General features: G+C 39.2%; 1 protein-coding gene across 1 annotated transcript in view; it reads left to right on the top strand.

The window, feature by feature from the left end:
• camk1da (calcium/calmodulin-dependent protein kinase 1Da) overlaps positions 1-19,614 on the top strand; it is a 59,813-nt gene that overhangs the window by 18,247 nt on the left and 21,952 nt on the right. The window contains exons 2-3 of the mRNA XM_018662732.2: positions 10,063-10,194; positions 15,260-15,334. Of these exons, the coding sequence (XP_018518248.1) occupies positions 10,063-10,194; positions 15,260-15,334 (207 nt within the window). The remainder of the gene's footprint in view (positions 1-10,062; positions 10,195-15,259; positions 15,335-19,614) is intronic.

The raw sequence follows: 19,614 nt of genomic DNA, 5'->3' as shown, positions 1-19,614 counted from the left end.
TACGGCTGTAGACGCATTGGTTCAAGAGTTGTTTTGGGTACTGATCCCAGCATTGACGCTTTTCCTGTGGAAAATTGGCACCTGTGACAGTTTAGGTCTAGAAAACAGGTTGTTTTCATCCATTATTCAGACAGGCATCAGTTTTTTGGTTTTCTCTGGATTATATTTTTAAATCATGTTGTGTATCTCAGTTCTTGGGTTGACACACCTGAGATCTTGAATGTTTATTATCAGTGGATGATGACCTGAAGTAATCTCACCCTGCATGCACTGGTTCATGTTAATGTTAATGTTTAATTTTGTCCTACAGTGCTCTCCATGCGTTCTCCATCTGTTGTGATATTGTTGGTGGAGTGGAGCCCATTCCTCACATCCATATGGACACTGGGTTGGATTTCACTTGAGTTTTTACACCAGATTCTGGTTGATGTGTCTTGTTTAGTGAATTTTTGTCTTAATTGAAGAGAAGACTGTACAGGCATTTTCTTTCAGTGCTACCTCTCCCTCTCTCCCACTCTCTCTCTCTCTCTCTCTCTCTCTCTCTCTCTCTCTCTTTCTTCATCTTCTGCTGTGCCACAGTGAGAATACAGACTATAATTGGCACTTAATTGCTGCCGTGGCAACGGTGCTATTTAAACCTACGCACTCTGCAACAAAGGCATATAGCACGCACACACTCACAAAAAAAGAGGAAGGAAGACACACAAGAAAAGAGGCTTTTAGCTCTCTTTCCCTCATTTAAGTGGTTTTACATATGGAGACTAGTTGGGGTAGTAAGGTTATGCTGAAAACTGTGTGTGTGTGTGTGTGTGTGTGTGTGTGTGTGTGTGTGTGTATGACAACATTGTTTATACTTCACCTGTCCTCTTTTTATGCTCCATTGCATGTACACAGCAGCTGTAATAAAACCTGTACCCATCACGCCTTGCCTCCTATCACCATAGTGATTCAGATCAGCAGTTTTCCACCTTTGGGCTGGGATCCTACAGGTCCTGAGATCAGTTTGGAAAGCTTACAAGATCATGAAACATTTGTGACTTAATGTTCAGTGTTGTATCTTATCTCAGGACCTTTGTTGCATCTCTTTAAAGTGTCCCTTATTTCTTGTTTGTAATAGAGGAAATATCAACAAAGTACAGTAGCTGCAGCTCTAACTAAGTTATTGGTGAAAAAATGTTCTGTTTGCATCTTTTGGGAGATTCCTGTTTGAAACTGCTTCAGGCTCAGTGAGATCTTGTTATCCCATAATTCCTGCTGAGACTTTTGTTTTTGTTGGAGCCTGAGGAGCAACTCACTTAAAAAGAAAGAAGACCACAATCAATGTTTAAATGAGATATTTTTATGCCATTATTATTTTAAACCTCTGTATTCCCCTTAAAGGAAAACTACAGTGTTTTAACTTTTAAATAAAACAGAACTTTCATTGGATTGGTGCTAGGTATCAATACCAGGAAAGAATTGTTGAATTGCCTCTAAGAATACTGTCGATATAACCTACGAAAACCTTTTTTGTCTTAACGTGTTAACGTGTTCACACACTATGTACAGTGTGTTCTGTACAATGTTGTTCTTGTGATTTACTGAAGCTAAGACATCGTGCCTCTAATGAAATAAATATGCAAACCTAAGATGAATAGGAAATGAAAATATTCAACATCTTGTCGATGACTGCATACATATTTATCTGAAATTCAGTCTGACATATTTAACACTGAGGACTGTGTTATAGTAATGGGCTGTGTTATGTTTTGTTAATGTTGCCATGGGAACTTGGCTTCAGTGGATCCCCACCTTTTTGTAGCGTCCCAGTTCACCTGTGAAGAGATTTCTCCACACACTGGAGAAACCTCCTCAGTGTGTAACAAAAAGCAGCGTTCACAGCCAAACAAGCAGCACTGAGGCTGTTATTACTGCTGTAGTTCAGTTTGTTTGGTCTAGACCCAGGAAAATTTGTGTTCACACTGAGTTTTTGACTGACAAGTAACTCATTGATTGGACTGACTGAATGTCAAAATGTCTTTTATACTTCTTATGTGTATATTTATGTTCCCGACTAATCGCAAGCTATGCTTTGTTAGCATTATTAGGCTGCAAATTGATCACATTAGGTAATTAATTACAAGAGAAGGATGACAGATTACAAAAACTTTTAATTGATAAATTTGTTGGTTATATTACAGAATACTGTAAGTGGGCAATTTGAGCCTAAATGAACCAAATACTATACAATAACTGCAATAAAGTCGACAACAAAAGGTGTGATCGCACCCTCTGCTCACGCCTTCCTCCCTCTCTTCCTCCTGGTTTGGTGAGCTGAGCATGGCACAGACAGCGCTGAGGTCATGTGTTGGATTCCCTGTGCACCAAAACCGCTCGGCCTGCTGGGTAGTGGAATATGCCTCCGATGAAATTGTTTCTGTCTGAAAGCCAAGTGGCGCGTGCCCAGAACTGAAGCAGGAGCATGCCAGGCCTTTTTTTTCCACCAAACCACACCACCTACCTGCGCTTCATCTCTCTCTCTTTCTTTTTTTTTTGTCATTCTTACCTTCAAATCTGCTGCACACAAACCTTCCAATCTTTTCACTGTCGTTATTTCTTCCTGTCTTTTTTTCTGCTTTGGGTTTTTCTAGCTTCTTTTTCCACATTTACAGCTACTCAACTACCTCTGTGTATGTGTGTGTCAGCAAATGGCCTATCTTTTCATTGGCATCAAGACAATGACACACAGTTCAGGCAGATTACTTTGTATTCAAAGCACATGAAAATAATGGTGCATGTGTGTTAATATGTGGTCTGTTCAGTGGTGACGTTAGCTCGGCGCTGTGTCTTTGTCCTTGTCCATGCTCTATCATTATCAGACCTTCTGCTATATATGTGTGTGTGGGCTTGTTTTACTAGGTTTGTGGGGTCAAAAAAACGGAAACCCACTTTAAGTGTGGGCTCCAACAGCTTTGTGGGGACCCACAAGTTTCAATCGCTGTTTGAGGGTTAAGACTTAGGTTTAGGGTTGGGCATTCTGTTGTTATGCTCAAGGTTGGAATAAGGGGCTAAAGAATGCATAATGTCAATGATTGGACCCCACAAAGATAGATGTACAAGGATGTGTGTGTGTGTGTGTGTGCGTGAGTCCATTCAGAGGCTACCGCTCCTGCTTTGATTAAACTGCTAATTATTGATCGAGCAGGAACAGCCCTACTGAGCTGACATTATCCATGTCTGCATGTGTGTGTGTGTGTGTGTGTGCGTGTGTTACAATGTGCATGGGTCTGTGCATGTGCCTTTTTTGTAGCACTTTTCATCATTTAGCTCCCTTTTTCATCAGTTAAATCAATGTTTTTTGAGGCTCCACTTGATTTCATTTTAATAAACAGTGTTGTTCATACCTGGTTGCATTGGGACTTCAAACTGATGCTTTTACAGGGAAAATAACACTTGTAAAATTGAGATTAAATTCTACAGATAAAAGCCCCTTACAATGATAGGAGCAGGGAAGAAAACCTTTGGAAGATTAGGACATTGTTGAGAAGCACTGAGTAAGAGGCAGTTAACAAAGGGTCCCAGATTAGATTGTGCAGGGAGGAGGCTTGTGTTTGCTCCTGATCTCATGAGAGATGTGTTAACATGAATTAATGCAATTACTGAGAACCATTAGTGCCATTTCAGATCCTCAATTTATGTCAATTTCCACTGTACTTTGCCATTTTCTGGGCCAACAGAAAGGCCTTAATGGGTATAGCAGGCTGTCCTGGTGTTTTTCTGGGATACATGTCTGCATCATTGACTCTCTATGCTTGTTTAACAACCCTTTTTATGTAGGTTTGTTAATACAGGTGTGAAATCATGACAATCACACTAAGGTTTCAGCCGTTTTCACTTCATCATGAGGTTGCTTTTAAATAGGGATTTTAATTTTTGACTGGTAATAAACCAGCTTCAGCCACAGCTCCTCTCTCAGATACCAGGTGTTGCATCGGTAGATGAACTAGATCCAGGAAGGCCAGTTTGAGTGCTGCATCCACGAGTTTGGAGGCTTATCAGACACTGGTTTATGATACTATGAGGATGGATTTTCCAAACAGATGGCCTTGAGATTAATAGTAGAACTATGGCATTAACAGTTGATTGGCCAATGCAATGTATTGCTGTTAGATGGCATTGTGGCACACATTGGGCAAGGTTCAGCTTCTTTGCTGGATGACCCTGCATTCGTTTGTTGATGGCGTCACCCTGGCAATTTAGGAAACTGTGACCATCAATTCATTTTATACTAGTTTCTAATGTTTTGAATACCAAACAATTAATTGAGAAAATCAATCAATAGACAGTAACCGTTACTTGCAGCCGTAGTCTGAATGCAGCCACAAAAGGACCATCTACTACTTCGACTTTATAATTCCTCTTCACTATGACAACTACTATAAGATAAACTGTATTGATCCCATACAGGTAAACTCTAGAGTTGAGGCAGAAAAAGGACTGTATCTGTATAACTGTTTATATATGTTTTATATTTTGAGGATCTAATACTGTGTATACAAAATGTAACACTAAAAAACAAAAGTAAATGGTACTAAATACACCATACATAAATATCACTTTTTCCTCCAGTGCTGCTATTAGGTTGCCATTTTTTTCTGAGTGAAAAACAGTATCTCTACAACTACTGGATGAATTGCCATAAAATTTGGTTCATACATTCATGTCCCTCTGAGAATGAATTGTTATCACTTTGGTAATTCTTGAACTTTTCCTTCAGCACCATCATTTTACATTTGTTCAGGCTGGTGGTTTACTCTTGCTGCTGCATTGCATTCTCGTCTGTTTTCTTACTATGACCTCTCAGCCTCCTCTAATGGATTTTGCTGTGTGTTATTGTTTCATGACAGCTCTCAGAAAGAAGCTCTTGCTCTTTGACACAGAAGTGTTGACTCCAAAACCTAATGTTTAGCACTGCTGTGTAAGATCGCAGAAACATCTGAAACATTTTCCACTACACAGCTGAAAGTACCTGCCTGGTGATTTATAAAAATCACCAGGTAGGTAATTTAATCTGTGTTTAGCAGTTTTACATTGGCTCTAGGTGGATTTTTGCTTTCAGTCAAACAGGAAAATCTGATGACTGAACAACTTTTTAGAATGAATGTATTTTCAGCCTGACAGAAGCACCGATGGCTGCTGTCAATCTCCATGGTAAATGTGTCAGTGTCACCTTGTCAGCCTATTCTAGTCTCTCTGTTACTATCTCTGTCTTACACTGTGCATGTGCGTGTGTGTGTTTGTGTGTGTGTGTGTGTGTGTGACAGATTCATGGATATGTGCCTGATGGAGAAACACACACACGCAACACACCGTTGCTGCCAATACATTTCCTGCTCGGTGCACTAACGGAGGCAGTGGAGCTCGACTGACACAGTTACACAGGTTCATGCTGGAGAAAATGCAATCATTGTTGCCGCGGGTAACGGCAAGCCAGGACTGCCAGCTAGTCAACCCATAACACACACACGTTATACAGAGGAACCTTATAGGTCCTTTACTCTGTGTGTGTGTGTGTGTGTCTGTGTGTGTGTGTGTGTGTGTGTCTGTGTGTGTGTTTGTATTGCAAGCAAATGACAAAATGTGATGTGGACCATGCTGTGTTCCTGCTGTTGATGTAGTAGTGGTGTGTATGTGTGTTTGTGAATCTGTATGTACAGTAGCCTAGTTAATATGTCCATTCTGCCTCCATTCACATCACACACACACACACACACACACACACACACTCCTCCTGTCTCCCTCTCTCTTGTCTGACATTTTTCCTCATTTCAGTACAGTTCAGCTTCATTTTTCCCCTCCCACCATTCAGACATGATATTCAGAATGAATGAACACAGTGTGGTTGTGTGTGACTGCGTGTAAATGCACATGATGGACAAATCATTTCCTTTTTGTTGCTCTTGGTTCTATTATCATAATTGCTATCTACATAAGATAAGATAATCCTTTATTAGTCCCACAATGGGGAAATTTACAATTTACATTTTGTTGACTGTGACGGTTGCAACAGTCTGTGCATCAACATTGTTTTTAGTAGAACGTGTTGTGATAATGGCTCTGAAAGCAGCATAGGTTTCAATCAGCTGTTCAGTCAACTTAGAGTGTCTTCCAAGTGATCACCATGAATCTCAAAATCAACAATCTATTCCCTTGTTTGCTGTTTTGATGATGAACGCTGTTTGATTAATCAGCTGCCCAGGTTCAGGATGGAGGTCTCCGTGTCTCCGATCAAGCCACTTGTTGAAATGTCTGCAGAATGTTCATTTGAGGTTTTTAATAGAAACCTTTATATCATGAAAAGTAACTGTAAGAGGTTCCATTCTACAGTAATAACAGCAAGCCAAGGTCGGACTATTTCTACCACAGTTGTGTGATAGAATTTATGAGATTTGGTCTCAGTATGAAAAAGCTTGAGCAAACACCAACACACATGCTAAAAAAAACAAGAATCCCACTGATAGTTTTCTTTGGAAATGGATGAGAATTCCTGTGAAATAGAAGGATCTCAATTTCCAGCACTTGTCTCTAGGCTATAGCATATGATTCATAACATTTTCATACTAATCAAAACACACATTTGTTATTCCTTACATTTATTCAGATAATGTGTCATACATTTGTATTTCAAAGTGTATCTCAGGATAGAAAGACAGCTGTGCTGTAACTGTGAACATAATATTGACTTATTATCACCATATAAAGTTAATATGACAAAAGACAGAAAACAATTATGTATTTATGCATTCAGGAGACACAGAATATTAGAACAGTAGCATTCATTTAGAAACATGTTTTTGACCACCTATGCTACGTTTTGGTCTCATCAGCTCCTGAGGAAAAATATCTGGCTGTTAAGCTGCTAAATGCTGCACTATGTTCATCAGCTAGCTGCTCTGTCTCTCTGCTGTTTGGTGCTGAGTGGGTGGCATACATATGCATTTTAGCAGGTTTGTTATTTAAAAAATCTGCTGCAATTGAAAATATAGCTATGAGAGCTGTGAGACTGAATCATACAGTTGCTCTCTTTAGTCATTTGATCCATTCTTATTATAAAATATTGACTATATTGTCTCATAGTGTATTATCACTCAATTATTTTACACTCCCAGTTCACATCCTATATAATAAACACATGGGCTCGCACTGTATGTGAAAAAGATTGATGGCTTATATGCACGTTGTATCCTTATGTGGCTTTTTTTCTCAGTGGATGTTATTCATGCATGTTTCAGTCTCTTTCTGTGTCCCTCTCTCTTTCTCTCTCAGGGTAATGAATGAAAAGCTCCAAGTGTGTGTTCATTTGCGCACATGTGTGAGTGAAGCAACAATACAAACAGCAGAGCCCGCTTGTTATGTCTGGCTTTGACGTCATCCAAACCCCCAACAGCAATTACCAGTGCAAACAGGTGTTGTGTGTGTGCCTGTGTCTGAGTGTGTGTGAGATAAGTGAATTGATCTGATTGGTTGCCGGACTGTCCACTTCGATCGCCAGGGGCAACCTGCAGCATGATCACTTGTCACTGTAAAAGATGTGTGGCACATGAGGTGAGAGACAAAGAGAGAATGACAAAGGGAGAGAGAGGAGGAGGAGAAAGAGAAGGTGAGAAGAAAATGAGATTCTTGCTAAGAGGCATGAGAAAAACACAGAGAGCAAGCGCTGCAGGAGGGGAAGCTACAAACTGCTTCTCTCTGTGTGTTTACCACTGTGATGGTATGCTGCTGTTTTTAAGACTAGCCGGCCTTGTGGCAGATGGGCGGCTTGTCGAATGTGCTTCGGTCTAAAGAGCTAGAGGGGCTTTCTGCGCGCCGGCACACACGCATATTGATGCGATAGAGAGCTCATTCACAACAGACGCTTTCCCCTTGAATGAGGAGCAGGAGACACACCTGCAGCACAAATACACACACCAAAATACACATAAATGAAACAATGAATGAATGAAATCCTCAGCAAAGAGAAAGAGGGCGGTGTGATGATGGTTAATGTGGTGGTCAGCTGTATGAAAAGCAACCTGGTGTGAAACTCATTTTTTAAGCAGGCGGGAATGTGTAAGATTGAAAGATGGAAATGAATCCATCTATGGGTTCTTGAAACCACACATTCACTACAGCAACTTAGATAATAAGATAACATGTCAATATTAGCAGTTTGTTCTTTTGATTCTAAGAGGACAAAAAAATCAGTGCAGCCATATTTCCAAAGGCAGGCTATTTAGAGTCTTAGATGCACAGTTTCTGCCCCAATTTAGTTCAAAGCCTGGACTCCAGAAGAGAACAAACAACCTGTAGCTGAGGATTTTAAGACACAATACATACAAGCTGATATGAGACTAAAAGGTCAGAAATATAGCAAGGAGCCAGTCCTCGAAGTGCCTTAAAAGAGCCTTAAATTCAATCCTGCTCTGCAGTTATTGGGTCTTAGAACGTCATAAATTTGGATTTGTGTCAGCTGCAGGTAGCCTGGATGTTGGACAGGAAGAGATAGAAGAGAGAAAACAAGGCGGGGAGCGAAACAGAGAGAAGAGATAAGGACAGGGAGGTGTTTACTCTAATGTGACATCGGTGAAGCTGAAGGCAGATCGACACTGGAGTCAACACCCGGTTCAGGCAGATTAACTCACAATAGGCTCATCTTCATTCATCACCTGTCTTGTCTTCATGACGCACACACATACACAAACATACACACACACTCACACAGGAACTGAAAGACTGAATTTAAATTTCCAATTATTTTGCTTAATGTTGGTGCTGTGATTGTTATTGACGATCGTCAGGTTTTACGACGCGAGAAACAAAAAAATTGAAATTACTTTCAACCGTAGCAGTCGTTGTAAGTGAATAAATTTCAAAAATGCTAATGTTCTAATGTTACACTTGGCAGATCCAATCACATTACCTTTGGGGTGTAATTTTCTACATATTAAGATCATCAGATACAGATTGCACCTGTTCTAAATGGGATCTTAAAGGTAGAATAACTGAATTCAGAGTGTTAAATTTGGAGTTACACTGACTGTTCTTTCTATTTGTTTGCTTTGTTTTAGTCTCACAGCACCAAGGTAACTAATGAAAATCTGAGTCTGTTCAGATGCCTCTCCTCATGCAAGGACAGTCTGGACTGATGGACTAAACATATTAATTAAATATGTTTTGATAGGGATGGCCATGCAGTTAAAGCCCTTGAAATGTATTTATATTAAATATTCAATTAAATAACAATCAGACAATATATGTATGTGTGATACAGCCATCATGAACAACATCAAAGTACAACAGAGGCTGTCAATGAATTAATGAATTAACAATGAGGTAAAGGTGAAGCACGTTAGCATACGTTACTTAATCACCCTCACTAATTAGGAGTTGTAGCATAAGTAGAGGTGGTGTAACTGAACAAAGTGGCAAGTTCAGTGTGAAACTTACACCTAGTGTTGACTTAACAATCAGCTGGTGCAACAGGCTGCAGATTCAGACTGTGGACAGTTTTTTCCAACTGAGCCCGCCCACATCAAACAAATGAAAAGAGCTCAGACAAAAACAAGAAATATTGAAATTTCTCATGTGAAATAGTGTTGGCACTTGCAAGTTTTCTGGTTTAAGACAAATAGGCCAACGTAACGCAAGCACTGGAAATGACGTGTTCTATATGTGGTTAAGCTAACGAGACACAGTTTTGAGTAAGGACAGCAACCTGTCTTTGCCTTCAAATACATGCTCCTGTTAGAATATCCTCTAAGTAAACACTCAGCATGCTCCTAGATCTTATAGCACCATACTGGTTTATATAAGGGTGGAGGTTCAACAGTGAGTTTCTCCTTTCAAATGATTTTCTTGTAGACAAGTCGCTGCAGGGTGTACAGCACAGCTTTCCTCCACAGATGATAGAATGCAATTTGCCTCTCAGCATCGTGAAGACATAGTTTATGTGAAAAGCAGTATGACACCAGAGGATGGAAGTTTATATTATCTAATAAACGAGCTGCTAGTGAGTCACCTGACTTTTTGTTGATGTGTTCACAGAGGGGCATTTTCAGAGGTGGTCCTGGCCCAGGAGAAGCTGACTGGCCGGATGTTTGCGGTGAAGTGCATCCCTAAAAAGGCCCTGAAGGGGAAGGAGAGCAGCATCGAGAATGAGATCGCTGTGCTGAGGAAGTGAGTGCTGTGACACACACACACACATACATGCGTACACACACAAATGCACACAAGCCTCCTAATTCCTGGTTACCGGGGCAACTGTGCATCTCTTCTCTCTTCCACACATCATGACGAACCCACCTCCCCCCGTCCTACCTCACCCCCTCCCACCCCCGGGTCACGATCCACAGCCCACCTACCACACATTCTCACACATGCACACATCACGACTAAAACTTGTGTCTGTCTGTATAACAACACAAAACAGCTGCACATTATTAACCACAAGATCCAGTATCCAGGTTTGAATACTGTGAAATATAAATGGACCAGTCAATGGAGAAGAAAAGTACTGACCTCTAATGGCTGAACTGATGCAAGAAGAAGTCTTGAAGGTGATGTGGTTGAAAAAAGTGACACCGTCTTGTTGGAAAAAGACACAAGATGAGAAGAAAACACTACATGTGGTTATTTTGGTTTAAACACAGAGACCTTAGAGTACAGGAAATGTCTCATTAACACTTGGCTAACAGCATTCTGACACAGTGTGCTTACATTTTGTGGTTATAACTCTGAATGGTCAAAGCCCTGACGCTAACTAAAGACCTCTCTATGGTTACTCTTCCTATAGTATTGCTATGGCAACCATTTTGTATGTACTTTGGTGCCCCAATTCCTTCAGTTCAGGACTAAAATAAACTCATTTCAGCAGAAACTGTAAAACTGGGAAGAAACATTCCTGAGCATCACACACACACACATTAAAAAAGTCTTTTTAAATATTCATGATTCAAACCATCTGTACATTTAACAGCCACCAAGAGTCATATCACCATATTATTTATATGTATGTGTACCAGCTGTCAACCACCAGTGCTCATGTGTTGGTTGGAAGCCATAGAAACTTCTTCTGCAGGTGAGCAGGTTTTAATTGGAATGAATTAGCTACCGTGTTTGGATACGTCATGCAGTGCGTAACACAGATCCATGGGAATAATTAGCCAGCACAAGCAGCTAGTTTACATGTAAGTGCACCTGATACACAGAGAACATTCAAAAGAGAAAAAAAGGACTTCCTCTTTGTCTTCGTTATAACACACAAGCATGTAACCACACAAATACACAGAAATGTCAAACTGCTGTTTGTTTGCTGTGACCTTACGGATGTATCATGCTATTACATACAATAAATGTTCTAATTTGGCTATACTGTGTAACGTTAGAGAAAATGAGAATTGCCTCCAGTAATGAGGGAAAGATGCAGACATTCATTTAGACAAATGAGTGTCATTATTGTAAACAAATGACAGCATCAGTGAGCAGACTGGCAGACTCTGTCAGCCTGTGCAGTGTGAGACACCAGGTCAGCTTTGGAGGGAAATCTGCTGGATTACTTTAAGGCACAAAACAGGAAGATGTTGCTGTTATTTGGTTTGATTTGATTTTTTTCTTCTACTTTCAACAAGTGAGCCACCCTGCTGTTTTCTTGAATATAAAATTGTGTAAAGTGCACATTATAGGCTAAATTGGAAACACTTTGCCAGTTATAAAATTGCGGACCAAGGATTTATTTTCCTTGGCAAATGCAAATCATCTATCACTAATACATCTGCACTGTTTGTCAGCCTGATATCTGCAGCTAATGTTAGCTGCATGGCAGGGACAGACTGAACAAAGGGGAATCCACACACTGTTCAGTCGGTTTCCACGGCCTCACATCTCATAGCCAGAGATAATATCTCTTCAACAAACACAGTGTGCAGTCTCTTTCAGTCTCTCTCATAGATATGATCTGTAGATTCATTCAGGATATCCAGGGTAAACTGACCATCCTGAGTTACGACAGTCCAGTAAACTACAGCAGCTCTGTCTAGACTGTTATTACTCACATCACAGTTTACAAGAGTGTCATGACTCATATAGCTAGCCATCATGTACATTGATTTTGTGCAGATGTACATGTTAACTGATAAAAGCCACAAATGCAAAGATTGATCTCAGGACTTAAATAATTAAATGACATTAGATTATTCAAATAAAACGTTACACAGGATGTTTTATTTTATTATTCAGTCCTAGCAAACAGAAGATTCATGTGGCTGCAGATGGTGCCAGGAATGGTTTTAAACAGTCAAGAAACTTCAGGGAGCACTGTAACAATATCACTTGTGTTAGGTAGAGGCCAACAACATCTTAATTGTTGACATTTCATCCCCATTTCCCATGGCACAAAGTTTCCAGGGTGTGTCCCAGCCTGAGAGCTCAAAATAGCCAGTGTGCAAAATAGTGGTCTCATTAGTTTACAGACATGGCAACAAGGTATCACTTATACAATGATAATAAAGACTGTCTGTCCTCTGAGATAATAGTCACAGAGCCCTTAACAAACAGAGGATAGTACATTTAGCTAAGCTTAAAGACTATACAGATTTTGATGAAATGAATAGCTCCTAATCTGATACTCTTATATGTCTATGGAGAAAATACTTTTGCCTTTTGACCATTTATGTTAGAAGAAATCAAAATTAGTACACATGTTGTTTGTGGCTTTGTTAAAGCAGAAAATATGTAATGAACATGAGTCCATCTATACATTCATTATCTATACGGCTTATCCTTTGGGCTCGAGGGGGGATAGAGCCTATCCCAGTTGACACTGGGTGAGAGGTGGGGTACACTCTGGGCAGGTCACCAGTCTATCACAGGGCTAACATATAGGGACAGTCATTCATGCTTTCACACCAAATAAATATAAATAAAGCAGATTGTTAGATGTCATTGTTGGCCACTCAATTATAAGAAAACTGCCCAAGCTCCAGAAGTAAAAATCCTATTCATTTTCCTCATACATGCTGTTAGGTGACTCATGGTCAGAGCACTTCTACTGTACTGCCTATATCAGCATGAAACTCTCCTAGTTAATTTCTCAGTGCAAAAGATTAACAACTATGAAGAAACAAAGTTGAAACAAGTCAAACTGGTTGTCATAACATAAAACTATATGACTGTTTCATCATTAGAGGAGCTCCATGTTTCTACTTGTATCACTGAGGATATCATTAAAAGAAATTTTAAATGGGAAAAAAAACACTCTGCTCCTTCCACTTTGCAACTGTGATTAGCTCACAGCTATTTGATAGTTAACAGTGTAGACACAGACAGGTGTCTGGAATCAAACTTAGGATGCTGAATTTATGCAGTATGCATTTTAAACATTTGGATACCTGGGTGCCCTGTTAATTATGTTCTGATTGATTGATTAATTGTTTGATCTATGAAATAAGTGGAAAATACCCATCACAAGTTCCTTGAGCCCAAGGTGGTGTCGTCATATTGCTTTTTCCCCTACCTTTTTCCAAACTCAAATTATTAATTAATTAAAATTCATTAAATCAATTAAAATTTTTATTATATATAACAGAGAAAAGCAGCAAATACTCACTATTGTGAAGCTGAAATCAACAACTTAACCAGTTTAGCAGCTCATAAATGTTATATGAAATTCATTTTGAAAGATTAAAAAATAGATTAAAGCACTACACATTACATCTTTCAGTTGCTTCAGCTGTGTAGAGCAGTAACAAAGGACACGTGCAGTAGAAATCCATGAATGAGGACAGCTAACTGCAGCATAAAGCCTGTAATGTATGAGAGGGTTTTTCTGAATGCACCCTGACTCTCCGCTGCCATTACACTCAGGCTGCTTGCTGCCAGCCCTTCATTATCCCAGGCTGGGCTTAAATACACACACATTATCCTTTTCAACCTGCACGCCTGTGTGTGTGTGTGTATGTGTGTGTGTGTGTGTGTGTGTGTGTGTGTGTGTGCATGAGTCACGTCTCAGCTCTGCAGTTCATCGCCTGCCTGCCATCGCAGAGATCATACGCCCCATAATAAGTGTTAGATGCTCACCTGTGCACCTGCTGTGCGTGCCTGTATATGTGGTAGTGTTTGTGCGTGCGTGTGTGTGTGTGTGTGGGAGAGACAGACCAGGGGGAATTACCTCTCTTCACAATGCAAAAGATGATTAACCCACACACCCACACACAAAATCAGTCGTGTTTCTACAAGGTATCAGGTATTGGGATAACGAATGCACACCTACACATACGCACACTGAAGGTGGAAAAACCCTCCTCACAGCACCGTAACCATGGAGAGATCTGGTGAGAACTGATGAAAATTAGCAGAAAGATAAGGGTAGGATGGATTGAATGGATAATGAGTTGTTGGTTCAAATCCCTGAAAAAAATGTGCTGGTAAGAAATGAAAGATAAGGTTTGAGTGTGAATGTTCATTCTTTACTTTGGAAACGATAGTTTGGCAAAATAAACTTCACTCAAGATACACTTACTATTTTCCCAGAGCCTTCAGATGCTTGGCACAGTCTTCATCAGATGTTAATGAGTTTTCATCTGCTAATGCAGCTCTGTCAGTTATGCTTTGAGAGGTAAAACTGAGCTTTCTCAACATTAAAACAGACGTTACATTTAGTATCTGTTCTGGAGTTTTTGATCATATTGCATGATCTTCATCAACAGATTGAATTTTTGGTGATGAAGGTTGTGTAATATGATTGAAAGCTCCAGAACAGCTACTAAATGCACCTTGAGATTAGACTGTTTTGTCAACTAATGGTTCAAAAGTCAAGAATGAAACTAAACTTTATTTCTAATGACAAAGCTTACAGTAGACCTAGTCGAGCACATGGATGCTTGTTGACATCAGATGAAGAGTGTACCTTGCATTAAAATTATTAATTATTAATTATTATTAAAGAATGAACTCACCTCACCTTTGTTAAATCTTATTTTGCCTTTCCTCTCAGCACAAAGAAGTAAAGGTTAAAATGTGGACAGTGAAGTCTGGATTATGAGGCCACGTTGGGTAAAACACTGTCAGAGCATTATTCTGGATTATCAGTTATGTTTATTAATGTGGCAGAAACTTCCTGCAGTTTAAAAGCAATCATAAGGATTAAGAGTCATTTAGTTCTGTTAATGGGTTATTGTGTGTGACTTAAAATATGCTGCAGCTTTGGAATAAAAAGCTTTACTAATGGTTTGTCTTTGCTTTGCAGGATCAAGCACGAGAACATAGTGGCACTGGAGGACATCTATGAGAGTCCTGACCACCTCTACCTGATTATGCAACTGTGAGTTGAAATGTTTGATTTTAGGAAATATATTGTTCAATATAACTGATAAGAACACAGACAACAGTATCATCATTTTGATCAATGCCTTAGTGTTAATATCTGTAACAGAAGGCCATTGCCACAAACTGAGGGTAATGGTTTTAGAAGGTGTCAGGAGGCAGAGATGGTGTAATGCAGGGGCAATACAAAGCTGTAACACAAGGGGAGAATGAAAGGAGACTCTTTAATGTAACATTTAGCAAAGCTGAAACTAACTGGGAAACCTCTCAACATGTACACAACATCTTTGTTCTTTTTCATGAGTCAAATGTGACTGCTTCCTGTCTGATTATAAGGATTTCTCTTCTCAGTTTTGATGTGTATTTAGCTTCAGAATGTGTTGAGATGGTTTTTACTGGAGTTGTTTTTCCAACTGTGTTCAAGTGCGGCCCCATAGGAGAGAATAATGAGAAGATGCGATTTACTTTTTTGGACACGGGGTATTTTGACCTCTGGTGCCATTGTTTTTCTTGTTTATTTTGTAAATGTAAATCTGTCTCTTAGAGTCACCCAATTTTATGAAAATACAATAACATCTGCTGAAGTCCCCTATTAAGCAAACATCATGATGAGTGATAGGCTGTCAATAATAGTGCTCAATATTGGTCAGTTATTAAAGTCTTACTCACAGACCATTGTATATATGCTAAAAATTCAATACAAAATACCTCATCTCTGTTGTTTTCACACTTAATCTTATTCTGCTGCCCACATACACACATACACATACGCACTTCAATGACAGCTGCACTGAAATGACAACAACATTTCACACACTAAAACACACACAAAAAAGTCCACCCATCCTCCCACACACACACACACACACACACACACACACACACACACAACACACACACACACACACACACACACAAACACACCACACAGCTACAAGCCCTCAGTAACATCTCTGTTTTGATGGTCAGCAGTAGAGGGAAGCAGGATCGCCCGTGGTTCACCCATGGGTGCCCTACTAACCTCCTCTGCGAGGTTACTGCTGCTTACATAAGAGCAGAAGTTGGTCTGGAAGTTTGGCATTAATGCTGGAAACATTTCAGTCAAGTTCAGGTGGAAGTCATGGCTGTGGATTACACAACAGGGACTATGTTTACAACCCAGTGTCAGCAGATTATCTGTTCGCCAACCACAAATGTTTAGGTTTGATTTCTATGCTGATTCTGGAAACCACACATTTTCTCATGTTTGATACTGTGGAGCAAAACTTTTTTATTTTTTTATTTTTTTACTTTTTTACGGGGGATGAACCCTTACATAGAGGCTAATATGTTACCCTTAAATGGGATTAAACAGCTAATCCGCAAGATTTTGAGAACACTCATTGTAGGTTGCAGCTTTGTATATTTCCTCTACGCTCTTGAATGTGTTCAAACAAACTAGGGTGCATTTGAAAATGGAAAAGTGACTTAGAGAGCTACAGAAGAATCTTCACAGCAAAGCCCACACAGCAAGACTAATTAACTAATCTTACATTTCCATGAGCTAACTATAGACTGAATTACTGTAGCATACTGTAAAGCAAAGTAAACATTTATTTTAAGACACAAGATAAGGTAGAACTATTTACTACATAGGTTACTGGTTCCATAATCAGACCTCATCTGATTATGGAAGAGTGAACTGACATTACTGATATTAAATGGTATTTATGTTTAGCAGCAGACCAAATGGCACATATAGTAATTATATGTTATATATTTTCCATCCAGGCCAAAGGTATTAGTCTTAGGAAACTGCAATGTGTGTGTTTTAAATGTAATACTTGAGGCAGTTTCTTGTTGTGTGCTGAAAGTGGCTATAATCAATATTTCTCTTATAATGATGCATTTAATGACTACATCCAAGGTGAAAAATGTTGCTTGTAGTGTTTTAGTACAGTACAACTTCTTTAAGGCTAATATTTATCTACCTAGTTTCTAGCTAGCTAACTAACTGGCATAATGACAATAAATGACTTAAGAAATGATCACTTCCCAGTCACAAGCAGAGGAATTAATCACGTCTGTTCAGTTCTTTTAAGACAGACGAATGGTAAATTAAGAAACCCATTCAGCCTTTCACAGAACTGAAATTCCTTTGACACACCTGCTGAGAAGTGTGTTACAGAACCTGAAATCCTTGTGTTGGCCAGACTCCAGTTAGAGGTCTTACTCTGATTAAGCTGTTTACCTACAGTGGTAACCTTCTGACTGAGTTTCCTGTTGTCATGAATAAACCAGTTAACAGAGTATTTCTGTTTCCTGGCTGGCTGTCAACACCTGTTTACATTTACTACTGATTGTTACATGAGAAGAAAACAATAATCCCCATTTAGTCTTAAATTTACTGTCATATAAGTTGTTCCAGACAGTATTACTCTTCTTGTGTGACTAGTTTTACACTAAGACTTGCAGCTTGAAATTCTCTCACCACACACTATTAAATGTTAAAAGTTAATGCCACATTATTCAACAGTTGAAATTTTACAGTTAAAAAATTACATTTTCACTTTCTTCAAATTCAGCTTCTTAGCACTTAGAGTGGAAGTTTTGTTGAAGCATTCCTTGCTCTCTCTCTGCTGCATTTAATCTGTCTCTGGGTACAAATTGACTTTATTATAAATACTGCTGGTTATGTAGTTTTTTTCTCTATACTTTATTGCACAGGTTGTCAGAGTCAATAAATCAAACATCCCAAGAGCTTTTGACCGCACAGGCTGCTGTTTTATTTTAGGCCAGTGAATTGCTTTGAGACCAAAACACGTTGCAAATTTTAGCAAAGGTTGGCAGAGTCAGTGTCAGGAAAGACCTCACCTCTGCTCCTTCATCCTCCACACCTCCCTCAATCCTCACATCTTTTTTCTTTTTTCTCTCCTGTATCCTCACACCTTATTTCCATCGCCATCACCTCTTGCCTCTCTCCTGCTCACTTGCATTTTCCCTTCCTTCCATGTTTTTTTCCAGGTACCATCTGTTCACTGAATATGGGTTAGTTGCTATAGTTACGGGGTCAAAGGTAACATCTGGGTGATTACATTTTAGAACAACCTTGAGAATTGCAGCAGGTGGCTTTATGAGCAAGTTTTGAAATGCTTTAAAAGATGAAATGTGAAGAAGCTGCATTTGTAGCCACTGGTTTGAATTCATAAATACATCAGTAACTTAACAGCTCAAACAACTCATATCAGATAAAAAGATACTGTTTTTATAATTTGTTAATGTTAACCATACTTCACACTCTGAAGATAAAACAAATTTAAGATATGCACTTAGACGTATCACTAGAAATAAAGTTTATATTGAATTTGGGTTAACTACTGTAAACTCATTGCTCTCTACATCATTACTGTGTAGATAATGCAACTGTACACTGAGCAAATATTGAAATTTGCTATTAACATTTAACTGTCTTATTCCAAACACCATTTATTTCTTTCACGATTTCACCTAAAGTTGCACTGATCAATATTTTTAGGTTAACAATGGATCTGATGATGTGTAGATTGAGGTTGGTCATAGTGATGAATCCACAGAGACTCAGTTCTCCACAGCTCTACACAGTATTTTAGTGTCTTTCATTGGATCGTTTTGGTTTTAAGGCCTGACAGCTTTGCATTGTGCTGCATCTGTTTTGATTCAGTCTTACTGCTCTTACTAGATTTGTTTCCAGCTTGATTTCAGCAGAAAGGCTCTGGTGAACCCAACTTTACTTCCAAACAGGAAACAGGACTATCTGTATAGTGGAACATTTAGCTGCTTAAAGTCTCTGTGTAAAGCAGTAACACTAATGCGTTCTGAATTAGTCATGCCACACAGAAATGTACTATTAACCACAAAACTGAATTCCTGGTGAATTCCCATCATCTCTGATGAAAGTTTGTAATAGTTTGTATAGTTTAATCCACCTCCTCTTGATGTCTTTGAAAATTTTAAATAAGGTGATGACCAAGCTGTTCTGCAAACTCTGGCATCCAGGAAAGATGCAAACTGTGAAATGGTCTAACTCCACAATGCAGTAACACAGCTCAAATCTCTGAATTTGCTTTACACTGACTATAATAGCCAGATCTAAAAGCTGGAGGAGACCAAAACAGAGCTACAAGCAGAGTGAATAATGTCAGTGTTGTGTTTACAGCTTATTGCACTGCTTTGAAGAGACCAAAAAATTCACAGAGCGTAGGGTCAAAACTGCATTAATCATTTTTCTATCAACAATAGAGTTGATTACTCTATTTAAAA

The sequence above is a fragment of the Lates calcarifer genome, linkage group LG18 (assembly GCF_001640805.2).
Source record: "Lates calcarifer isolate ASB-BC8 linkage group LG18, TLL_Latcal_v3, whole genome shotgun sequence".
NCBI classification, from domain to species: domain Eukaryota; kingdom Metazoa; phylum Chordata; class Actinopteri; family Centropomidae; genus Lates; species Lates calcarifer.
Note: the sequence above shows the minus strand (reverse complement) of the source record. Positions and strands in the feature narration are given on the sequence as shown.